The sequence below is a fragment of the Theropithecus gelada genome, chromosome 17 (genome assembly GCF_003255815.1).
Source record: "Theropithecus gelada isolate Dixy chromosome 17, Tgel_1.0, whole genome shotgun sequence".
In the NCBI taxonomy this organism is placed as follows: Eukaryota; Metazoa; Chordata; class Mammalia; order Primates; family Cercopithecidae; genus Theropithecus; species Theropithecus gelada.
In genome coordinates, this window is record NC_037685.1 from 70,293,410 (window position 1) to 70,305,764 (window position 12,355).

Below are 12,355 nucleotides of genomic sequence, written 5' to 3' on the forward strand. Positions count from 1 at the left end.
ACATAGGCATCCATAGCGGATGCCTGGATGGTAGGAATAGGATGTGGCAAAAATCCTTCCCGAAGGCTAGCTGTCATTATTTTGAATGTTATCCCCACTATACCTCGTGTTTGAGTGTGCGACCTTTTGATTTTGCCGTCTGAATTAAAAAGAATAAATGGCGAGCGATTAAGGCATATCTACGGGCGCCCATACTTTGGTGGCCACGGGAAGTCACCGGCGAGGACTGCCCTGAGGGCGGGAAAGGGTGGTCACTGGGTGAGCCCGAAGCACCTGACATAAGGGCGGGGACCCCGAAATGCACACGAAGTCCGGAACTGGTCTTCTCTGATTTTCATTCGCCCTAGTCTCTGTTCCGTTTCGTACTCAAAGCTGTGCCTCCAGGGAGGGGAAACCGGAGATAGGGTCTTCGGGCCCCGGGCAGACCCTCTGTGCCGCTACACACCGTTCGGGCCTGAGGCTGTCAGGTCCTCCCCCAGACACCTGCGGACCCTCCCTCGCCTGGCTTCCCGTCTGGTCATGGCGAGATTCTGGGTCTGCGTAGCCGGTGCTGGCTTCTTTCTTGCATTTCTGGTTTTGCATTCGCGTTTTTGTGGCTCTCCAGTGAGTTGGGTAGTGAGGAAATGACTGTCGGGTGTGCGGATAGCCCTGTTGGGAGGCGTCGCCACGGTCGTGGGATGGAGGTGGCAGGCCCTGGTTCCCTCAGTAGCTTGTCTCAAAGCTTGCACCTGGGTCCGAACTGCCTTGACTGTTATAAAATTTGAGTTTAAAAATCTGTGTATCTCACATCGCCATTTTCCTCTTTCCCAACTCCTACTACACCCTCAAATAATTTGCAGATTTCTATTGTGGTCGTGTTGGTCTTTAGGCACATAAGCCCATTTCTTTGGAATTATTTCAGTCCAGCAAACTTCTAGTTGTCAAGGCATGCTTAACAATAAGCCCTGTTACCATCCGCCCCTCCCCCCCTTTTTTCTTCCCTAGAGGGTAAACTACATCTGAATTGTCTGATTTTATTTAAGGTTTTGAGGAACTTTACTTTTGCAGTTTCCTGGAGAACTGAGAAAAGTCTTTACCGGCTGGATGTGGATTGGCCTAAGCACCCCGAATATTTTACCGGAACAACATTTTGTGTTGCAGTTGACTCCCTCAACGGATTGGTTTACATAGGTCAAGTAAGTAAAATAGAGAGTTAAAGAAATTATGAACACGAAACAACAAGCTTCCTCTCTTGCTGTAGTAACTGACCATATGCGTTTATATCATGCTAATTGTGCAATTTATTTTTGAGTTGGTTTCAAGTATTTTGGTTTCGAATGTGAAAGATATGTTAGATTTTGAAAGTGGTTTTTGAAATATTAGTAAAATTCTCAGTTATTTTTTTTTTCTTTGCCAAGATACAGATTACCTTTCCTTAAAACTGATCCTAGTTATTTTTTGTATACCTTCAGAGAGGGGATAACATCCCAAAGATATTAGTGTTCACAGAGGATGGATATTTTCTACGAGCCTGGAATTACACAGTTGACACACCTCATGGTATATTTGCAGCCAGTACTCTATATGAACAATCCATCTGGATCACGGATGTAGGAAGTGGTATGTATAGTAATACATATTAAATTATCTTACTGGAAATCGCATCTTTGCACATGTCCTTGTTTGTGTTGTTTAAAATCAGAGTTGCTGAATCTAATTGTAATTTCTTTAACGATTCATGAAATCACATGTTTTTAACAAACTTTATATTATGCTTCTGTGGAATTAAGAAATTTGACAAGGAGCCTGTTAATATAATCTTTCCTTGAACTTGTCTAGGGACTTTTCCTCTTTAAAGCATCAGTTGCTCTTCTCAGATTAAATAACTAAACTGAAGCCAAATAAAGTGGCAGTCTCTAAAAGCAATGACTGGAATCCTTGACTCTTATTTTCCTTTTCCAGTTCTCTTTCATAAAAGATTGTGAAATCGTAACTGTTTGGTTGCTCAAAGTGCAAAGATTGCAGAAATTGGTGTTAATGTTTTTGAAATTCTACTGACTGAAGTATGTCTGAAATCTTCCTGCCATCAAATATTTTTAGTACAAAAAAGCTGAAAAATAAAGTGAGCACAGCTGAATGGCAGCTATGGAGAAAGTTTTCAGAGAAACAATTCACCTGTGGCTGTAGCTTAAAGCAATACCTGAGATGTCCTGGCATTACCCTAGGAATTCAGGAAGAAATGGGATTATAAAGACATTATTTCTGGCATTCCTTGGCTCAGTTGTGTTCTTGAATTCAGGGACATCCTGGTGCTACAGTCCTGGCTGATTCAGATACCATTTTTTAGAGATAACGAGTTCTCAGTTTCTGTAAGTAGTGCCATTATCGCAGCTGTTTTCAGAACCCATAAGATTTCTGGGCCTCAGCTGATGGCCTGTTTATTTCATGCTGTGTTTTACATAGTAAGATTCTAGTTCAACCAAAAAAAATCTATAGATTATCACTGAGTGAATTGTAATACTGTAATGAGGGTCTATGTTCACTTTTTTCCTGAAGATCCACTGTTAAAGACCATTACTTTTAGTTCATTTTATTCATGTGATTTTTAAAAATAAGACTTCCTTGATTCCCAGAAATAAAAAGAGCACAGATGATCTCTTCATTTTTTCCATTACAGCTAATTTTCTACCCAGAGATCTGAAGACGGTTTTATGTTCCTATTTCCCAAAGGAATAAATTTCCTCTAATGAAAAATATGGCTACAAATTAGCCTTTTTTTAAAAAAAATTTTTATTGGTAGTCTTTTTTGCTAGTTTTTAGAAACTTGGAGGTTTATGTGTTTTTTATTGCTATAAACTTTAGCTCAACTGTCCAAAAGTATAATAATAAATAAATTATTTAACATAGAATTGTAATGCAAGCTGATTCACTTTCTTTCTGGTAAGCTCAATGTATCCGGTTTGTCTTTTGAATACCTATCAATTAATTGGGTATATGTACCTTCAAATTGATTTCTGTTAACTGCTTTATGATATTCCCTTATTGATAGTCTGCTTTATGCTCTTGCTTGTTAATTTTAACTTAAAGAAATTTTAACGTGAGAAAATAAGATACTCATGATTTACAAAGATTATTTTCTTCTTAGCAAAGAAAAGTTGAGGGGTTGTATTTTGAATGTCTCCACAAGGTGAAAATGCAGTTTAAAAAAAAAAAATTCTGTACCATAGAGAATGTTTTTGTTGACTGACTGAAATTTAAGATCTGTATGTGAATGATTGAAGTAACAGTTTCAAATATAAGTTGTTCCCTTTACATTTTCTTCTTGATTTCCTTTCATAAGCAATGCTTATTCAAGGTCAAAAGATTAAAAAAGAAAATGCTGCCCCAATACTTTGTTAACATTCTGAGTTTCCTGTATAATGAGTCAATTATGGGGATGTTATTTATTTGAGTTTAGAATCCGCTTATTTTGTACTAATGGAGATTTTAATTCGTGATCAAATGTGGCTATAATTTACAAAGAAGCTATAGTGCTTATTAGTTATATGTAATTTCCTAAGTCTATCAACCATTTATTACTGTTTAATTCTATCAAATTTTTGCTCTTAGCTTACTTGAAAAATCTGAATGTTCGTATAGTGGTTTTATTTGTGAGATGTACATATCTATCTTTATAGGATTCTTTGGTCATACTGTTAAAAAATACAGTTCTTTTGGTGATCTTGTTCAAGTCTTGGGTACTCCAGGCACAAAAGGCACTGGTTTGAATCCTTTGCAGTTTGATAACCCAGCAGAATTATATGTAGAGGACACAGGAGATATTTACATTGTGGATGGAGATGGAGGATTGAATAACAGATTGATCAAACTGTCCCAAGGTACATGACTTAATTGTTTATGGTATTATAAAAATATTATAAATTGGATTGAATTTGTTTGATACTTGGTATAATGTTTTAAGTGTTGTGTATGAAGCAGTGTGTAAAGAGCTAAGTGTATTACTGCCAGAAAACTGAAAAACAGATGTATGATTGCCCACAATAAATGATCCTGATAACAGGCCGACTTTCTTCACCAAAGGCCAGGAGATTCCTCCAAAAGTACCTGGCAACAGTATGAGAATTTCTAGTGGGCTCAGGAGATAAGTGTGTAGAAATTAGAAACCTAGAAGTCCAGAGTCAGGTATCCTACAGGCTGATTAATCTGCAAGCATTTTATTGAATGCCCTTTCTCTGCCCTCTCTAGTATAAGGAGGTGCAGATCTGTTATGTATGAAACAATGCAATGTAGTCTATGGTATTGATTCTTAAAGCAAAATCGACTTAGGAGGAGAAACTAAATTGCCTGGAGAAATAGAACCAGATGTCATGAAGGAAGTAGTTATTGAACTAAACTGGTTTTGGTGGGAGGAGAAGGGAGGATGGATGGAACATTCATGGAGGGTTTATCATGCATGGTCTACAGGCTGTTATTAACAGGAAAGAAGGTGAAGATGCACTTTTTCAGCAGCATAAAATGCAATTTGGGATGTTTTTGAAGTCTTATTTAAGGATTATTAAAGCCATGTTCTTGCCTATAAAGTTTTTGAGGTTTTCTTAGTAGGAAAATAATGTTACAGCAGCAGGTTTTATAAGACATTCTTTTAGGATCTATTTCAAGTGAGCTCTCATTTGGAGGCTATGTAGTCAATTGGTATTTAGTAACTGAATTTGGTTGATAATAGTTAAAAGGGACTTATAGGGTAAGGGTAAAGCAAGAATCCAAAAATTTCAATGAAAGAAACAACAAAATCTAGGAGACAGATTAAATATGGGTGTATTAGTTTTCTGTGGTTGCCATAGCAAATTGCCACAAACTGCATGGCTTTAAACAACATAAATTTATTCTCACAGTTTTGGAATCCGGAAATCAGAAATCTGGTAGGCCGTGCTCATTCTAAAGGCCCTGCCTTGCCGCTTCTAGTTTCTGGTGGCCCAAGCATTCCTTGGCTTGTGGCAGCATAACTCTGATGTCTGTCTCCATATTCACATGGCAGCCCCTTCTTCTCTGTGTGGTTTTGTGCCTCCAGTCTTTTCCTTCTTTCTCTGAATAAGGATTTAGGGACCACCCTAAATCTAGGGTGATCTCATGAGATCCCTAATTTTAATTTTATGTGCAAAAACTATTTCCAAATAGCATCACATTCCCAGGTATCGGGAGTTAGGACTTGGACATCTTTTTAAAGGACCACAGTTGAACCCATCATAGTGGATAATAAAGGAGATAGACGGTAAAATCATAATGTGAATTTTTTTTTTCTTTTTTTTTGAGAGGGAGCCTGTCTCTGCTGCCCAGGCTGGAGTGCAGTGGCATGATCTCGGCTAACTGCAAGCTCCGCCTCCCAGGTTCAGGCCATTCTCCTGCCTCAGCCTCCCAAGTAGCTGGGACTACAGGCGACCCCACCACGCCCGGCTAATTTTTTGAATTTTTTAGTAGAGATGGGGTTTCACCATGTTAGCCAGGATGGTCTCGATCTCCTGACCTCGTGATCCGCCCACCTCGGCCTCCCAAAGTGCTGGGATTATAGGCGTGAGCCACCGCGCCCGGCCCATAATGTGAATTTCTAAGGTCTGTGGAATACTAATATCAAGTAACAGATAAGTTGGGAAGGGGAACCAGTTTTAGGGAGAGGATGACATAAACCCTAAATAATGATTTTGAAGCAGTCATGAAAAATTCAAGTGGAGATAATAATTAAAGAAGTAGATTAATTGCCTAAAGCAGAGAAGGAACTTTAAAAAAATTAATTGTAAGAGATGGGCAAGTGGCCATATAGACAGGAAAGCTGAGAAAGCATAGTCAAGTGAACCAGCAGTGTAATTAAATAGTTCTTTGTAACCTGTTTCACAAAATATGCAAATCCTTGAGACGTTCTATATGTTGTTCTGACTATATATTTTTACCATTTATAGATTTCATGATCCTTTGGCTGCATGGAGAAAATGGGACAGGGCCTGCTAAGTTCAACATACCTCACAGTGTTACACTTGATTCAGCTGGTCGGGTAAAAATACAGTGTCATTGTTTCTGGGACTATGCATCTGAATATGTTTGTGCGTGTGTGTGTGTGTGTGTGTGTCTGTGTGTGTCTGTGTCTGGGCATGTATATATAGATTGTATACATGTGTGTCTGGGCATGTGGAGATGTGTGTTAGTGGGTATGTCTGGGTGATTACTCTGGGGCTGGGTGTGCACACATACTTCCGTACAAATGTTTGAGTCGTATAGTGAGGGGGTTCCCCAAATATTTAGAAATGAGCACAATGGATATCCTGTACCATTTAAAAGGATAGAAGGAACAAATAATGGATCTGAACATAAAGTTGCCTGAAAGAAAAAGTTGCCTGCTTACTGGGAAAACTCCACTAAAAGTGTTTGAATATCTTTTCACTTCTCAAGAAAAAAATGTGCTGATCTAAAGTGGAGTGGGAGAGGTTAATCTTGGAAGTTTGAAAAAGAGTCACCTAGGCAAACTCTTGTTCTCACTAGCTCCACTTTGTTTAGGGAACAGAAAGCTTTAGCCAACAAATTTCAATCAATTTCTCTCTTTTCTGCCCTACTCACTACTATCTCTTTTGCCTTGACTCAACTTCTAAGCATAGATCTGACTTCTTTGAGGTTACCTTTTCACAACAAAACCCCCACCAAGAAATTTGTATATTAGTTTCTCCTCCTTTTCCCATAGCAGCCTGTACTTCCTATCATAGTAACTATCATGCTATATTATAATCATTTGTCTGTCTCCCCTAATAGATGTTAGGCTGTTGAGAGTGCTTACTGAATCTCTTTTGCTTTATTTCTTAGTGCCTAGTACATCGTAGTCATATTTATTTATTAAATGACTAAATGTCTTGACACACAATGGATACATTAGGCTGCTTGCCTTCATACCATTAGGCATTTAATCCATTTCTACTTCCGATTCAGTGATCAGCAAACAAACTTCTAATTATGACTTGGCTTCCTAATCATAATTGATTGACAAAAATGAGAATGTTTTGATCATTAAATCTTCTGATCTGCCATAAGACGTTAATCAACCATGTGAACTTTGTATGTAAATTGGGAACTGGAAAGTTTAAATTAAACTTTTGCACATTATCCTTCTGAGCTTGGGTGACTCATTGTGTGCTAAGAAAAAAAAAAAAATCAAATTTCAGAGCCTGGGAAACCTTGACCCAGGTAAATTCATCATGGTGAGGAACACCCTTCTAAAAGGCCTTGGATATCATCTGATGGGGATACTCTGGCATTCCTGAATGATAAAGAGTGTCAATTATACACAATTGTTTTATAACAATAGCAATTCTGTTCTGAGTATTTTACATTATTAACTCATTTAATCATCACCACGACCGTATATGAAAGGTTAGTCAGTTCCAGACTTCTTGTTATGTGTTAAACAGGAGTTCCCATAATCAAAATTCACTGAGTGTTGAGCAGGAAAGATAATACTACAATCTAAAGTATCATTCCATCCTAGGGTGTAAACTGTACTACTTCCTTGGTCATTTGTCTGGGATACTAATCTCAAAATCTTTAAGAAAACCCATCCTTAGTAAAGGATCATAGATCAGGAAAAGACCTTGAGAAATTGCTTTATTTTGGCATTAATAAAGTTTCTTAAATGGTGTAGTGAGTTTTGATTTGTTTCTGATTGGAGATGAATTCAATGGCTACCAAAATTCGCACACATTGATGAAGTTGTAGTCAGGGTTACTGGTGAAGAAATAATCTCTCAATCCACAAACCCAAGAAATCCAAAGGACCAAAAGCAGGGAGGTAGAAGTAAATGGGACTGACCCACTCCCAGTGCATTATTTCATACCTCTCTACGACCCTGGCCATAAGTCATCAAAAACCATTTCCCTTTATGATTTAAGTTGCATGCATGTAGCCATGAAATATCATTTAGAATGCGTCTCACTTCTTGTCTTATAACAAGTTCCTTAATAACCCATTACAGTGTATAACAAACCTAAATTAAACCTGTTACCGTTCTTTATGTGTTGCTAAAATATCTCAAGCTTCTTCTTTAGTTGGTTCAGCACTCTGTACATACCTTGGTAATAGCAGGTATGGGTTTAATGATACTGCAATGTGAATGAATACCTCACATCCTGCTATCTTGAGCTCTCGAGAAGTAAGGCTGCTTTTCTTTGTCACATTGCCTGGCCCAGGAGCTGACAAGCCAGTAGCACTCATTGAAAAATGAATGCTTGTTAAAGGAATGAATGAATGTTGTCACTTTTCATTATCTACTGATCCCCTGCATTATGGTAGAGTACTCCAGCTTTTTAATTATTCACACATTTAGAACAGTAGACAGAGTATTATAAGCTTTGGGTTAAGACAACTTTGGGTTGTGCCTCTCCCACTTGCAAGCTCACTTCAGAGAAGGTAACCTTTCTGAACTTTAGTTTTTCCTCATCTGAAAATGGGACTTATACTACCTTCTTTGGAATCCTCTTAAGTGAGATATTGTATGTGAAACTAATGAAAATAAATGTTCTTTTCCCTTTCTTTTTCTCATATTATGGATATTTTTCAATTGACTCTTTTTGTGTGTTTTTCAGGTGTGGGTTGCTGACCGAGGAAATAAAAGAATCCAAGTATTTGATAAAGACACTGGGGAGTGGTTAGGAGCATGGAATAATTGTTTCACAGAAGAGGGACCTTCTTCAGTCAGGTAATTGTTTCATTTTATTGCCAAATGCTTGTTTTAGTTAGTGTACATATCTCACTTCTCTGAATAGCTAGCTGAAAGTTTAAAATGTTTATTGTTAATTTTGAATCAGGGGAAAATAGAAATATACAGAGAAAGTTGATATCCGAGATTTTCAGATCCCAGATAAAGTGAACACAAGAAATAACATGCTAGACCTCTCCTCTAGCCTTTACTTGGCAAATTTTTAAACACAGGACAAAAATCAAACCCAGCCTAACGTCAGTTCTTCATTAGTTTCATTTTGTGGACTATGATATTGATACTTTTAAAAACTTTAAGCTAATCTTTGGCTTTGCTTACCATCATGGACATCTTATTCCCTCATAAACAGAATTAGATCAAATTAAAATTCTCCTTAAAAGATTCATTCAGCAAGTAGATGCCTACTGTTGTTTGGCACAGTAGGGGATTAAAATGTTGAAAAAAAAAACCCCTTATGTTTATTTCACAGACATTTATTATGTTAAATGTCTTTCTCCTTAGATTTACTCCTGATGGAAAGTACTTGATTGTGGCCCAGCTGAATCTTAGCAGGCTCTCGGTTGTAGCGGCACCCCCGGTGGGAAGCATTGGGGAGTGTTCTGTGATCAGCACAATCCAACTAGCAGATCAAGTTTTGCCACATCTCCTGGAAGTCGACAGAAAGACTGGAGCGGTCTATGTAGCAGAAATTGGAGCAAAACAAGTACAAAAATATGTCCCTTTGAATAGCTATGTTCCTGCATTTGGTTCATAATGTTTCTTTCCTGCGAATATTTCAAGTGGCAGTTCAGATTCTCAAATTCACTAAGTGCTTAAAAATGATGTTCAAGCACAAGAATTTACTTTTCTAGTATAAAAGATCTAGTATCAGAAAGATTTGTTTTTATATCATTAAGAATCATATATTTTGTTGCCCTCTTGGGACTTAGTTTTATTTGTAAGTGTATAAGGACATGTTAATGAAAGGAATGTAACTAAAAAATGAGGTTGGGAAGAGGGACTAAGGTCGCAACCTCATTATTTGCCCGGGTAGACTGATTGTCCCTGGGTAAAAAAAATGGGAATAAAAATGAGCTTGCAGGCCGGGCGCGGTGGCTCAAGCCTGTAATCCCAGCACTTTGGGAGGCCGAGACGGGCGGATCACGAGGTCAGGAGATCGAGACCATCCTGGCTAACACGGTGAAACCCTGTCTCTACTAAACACATACAAAAAACTAGCCGGGCGAGGTGGCGGGCGCCTGTAGTCCCAGCTACTCGGGAGGCTGAGGCAGGAGAATGGCGGGAACCCGGGAGGCGGAGCTTGCAGTGAGCTGAGACCCGGCCACAGCACTCCAGCCTGGGTGACAGAGCAAGACTCCGTCTCAAAAAAAAAANCCCTCTTGGGACTTAGTTTTATTTGTAAGTGTATAAGGACATGTTAATGAAAGGAATGTAACTAAAAAATGAGGTTGGGAAGAGGGACTAAGGTCGCAACCTCATTATTTGCCCGGGTAGACTGATTGTCCCTGGGTAAAAAAAATGGGAATAAAAATGAGCTTGCAGGATAATTTATTAAATTTCATGTGAAGAACTCTAGACCTCCAGATCGTGCAACTAACATAAAATGAGCTGCTTGAGAGATTGTAAATAGGATGAACTATTGATTAATTTGAGTACCCACAGAGTGCTGTGTCTTGACCACGTAAAAATGAAGAAGCAGGGTTGCCTTTTGAGTAGCTTCCAGTCCAGTGGGGAGACAAGTGGGCAAACAGTCACAACACAGCAAAAGCGACCGTGGAGCGTAGTGGGACTTTTGGAGTAGGAGCGCTGCATTTGACTGAGGGAATCGTGGATACTTCGCAGGAGAAGTGAATTTGAGCTCAGACTTGAAAACAGGAAGAGCTTACCAAGGGACAAGGAGGAGAAAACAATAATTTCCATGTAAAGAAGGTATAAAAAGTTAGAAACGTACTGTAAAGTTTGGTAGGCTTTAAGCTTTTTTTAAAGCCCAACTTGGCTTTCGTCCGTTACCTATAAGATACTTAACGTCAATCAGCCTTTAAATGTAGGAATAAAATGGCTGGCATCTAAGCACTTTACTAAAAGAGGTTTTTACAAATAACCAAGGATTTTAGAGCTTCCTTCTCTTTTTTTTTCTTTTTCTTTCTTTCTTTTTTGTTTTACTTGAACTCAACTTATTCCTAACATTTGTCTACCTCAAAGAAATTTCAAGATTATTCAGATAACATAGATATGTGCCAAATCCTTTGAGCTGTTAAGATGGATAATTTCCTGCTTTCCTCCTTCTACATCTTCTCCTCCCATCCCCTCCTTTGGTCTGAATATTGGCTTCCCAACTAAGACCTTTTTTTTTTCAGTTTGTTTTAGCTTATTATAGGTTTTGGAGGAACTTTGCCATTTTATAATTTTTCAAATCATTCTTCCCTCTTCCTCGCATCAGCTTCCTCTTTTCCCAGTGTTTTACTGTAAATTGTGTAGCATATGACCGATCTTGAGCTGACTTTGCTCTTCACCTGTTACGGCTGGAGTATTTTCCAGACCTGAAGGGACTCACACTTGTTTTGATGCTTGGATCACATCTCTGTGTGGTTAAGAAGGTAAATCTACCAACAGGAAGCCCTGTACTCTGTATTCTAAGGCCTTCCATAAATGTCTGTGCCACTGATCGGACTATATGACCTTAAACAAGTCACCTTAGTTTTCAGTGAAATGGGAACATCATTGTCTCCTTTTTCATGAATGCTGTGAGAATCAGATGTGCAACGGATACAGACTTGCCCTTTGAAATCTATACCTCTGGATACATTAGAGGCATTTTATTAACAAAGGCCCTTCTAAATGTGCTATATATGTGACAATAGCTATCAGATTTGTCTTAATTTTGTGTTTATAGCATTTATCAAAACATATCCTCATAGACTTTATGCAGATTAGCTAATATGGTCAATTGATTTGGATAAAAGAAAGTAATTTCAGGGTTTGTTTTTAAGCCAGGACAAGAAGTGCAAATGCCTCTTTGAAGTAATTTAGGCTAGGTAAACTGATTTTGAAATTTCAAAATGTTTTATTTTACTTTGTTTTATGAAGCCAGGACAAGAAGTGCAAATGCCTCTTTGAAGCAGTTTAGGCTAGGTAAACTGATTTTGCCAATTCAAAATGTTTTATTTTACTTTGTTTTATATCAGAGTCTTATAAAACCTGCTGCAAATGTTTCTGAATATCTTTGTAAAAGTGTTTATTAGTATACTTGTGATTATAGTACTTCACTTTTTTCATTTGGATTAATTAGTTAAATGAATGAGAAATGTGTTATGTTTTCTACTAAAAAGTATAAATTAAAATTTTGGCAAGAAAAGGCAATATTATCTGGCTCCACAATTAAAGTTTGATTTTATTGTCACAAAAGCAGTCTATAACTCTTTATTCATTTAAAGAATTTCAACAATTATGAAATCACAAGTTGATGCTGAAAGAATATCCTGCTTTTCACACATATAGGGTGTAAGCTGACGTGCATAAATATGACTAGAAGTTGCTTACAACATTTAAGGAATGTAGCTTGTTTTGAGGTGGTGGGCGGGTACAACTGACAGTACTAACTAGCTAATTGTCTACATTTCTGCATTA

The 12,355-nt window shown here is 37.9% G+C and overlaps 1 protein-coding gene across 2 annotated transcripts; it reads left to right on the forward strand.

Moving 5' to 3' along the window:
• The first annotated feature begins 193 nt into the window (after nt 1–193).
• On the forward strand, nt 194–12,133 carry NHLRC3 (NHL repeat containing 3). Of its 2 annotated transcripts, none has more exons than XR_003116489.1 (7): nt 194–603; nt 1,023–1,175; nt 1,452–1,599; nt 5,931–6,022; nt 8,595–8,707; nt 9,230–9,714; nt 10,176–12,133. XR_003116489.1 is itself a non-coding variant. In XM_025364292.1 (7 exons), the coding sequence occupies exons 1-7, from the start codon at nt 520–522 to the stop codon at nt 9,480–9,482; spliced, it is 1,044 nt and encodes a 347-aa protein (XP_025220077.1). In that variant the 5' UTR covers nt 194–519; the 3' UTR covers nt 9,483–9,833. The 2 variants fall into 2 exon arrangements, 1 of the variants encoding a protein (XP_025220077.1); XM_025364292.1 differs by lacking the exon at nt 10,176–12,133 and adding an exon at nt 3,657–3,857 and having other exon boundaries at nt 9,230–9,833.
• The last annotated feature ends 222 nt before the right edge of the window (nt 12,134–12,355 follow it).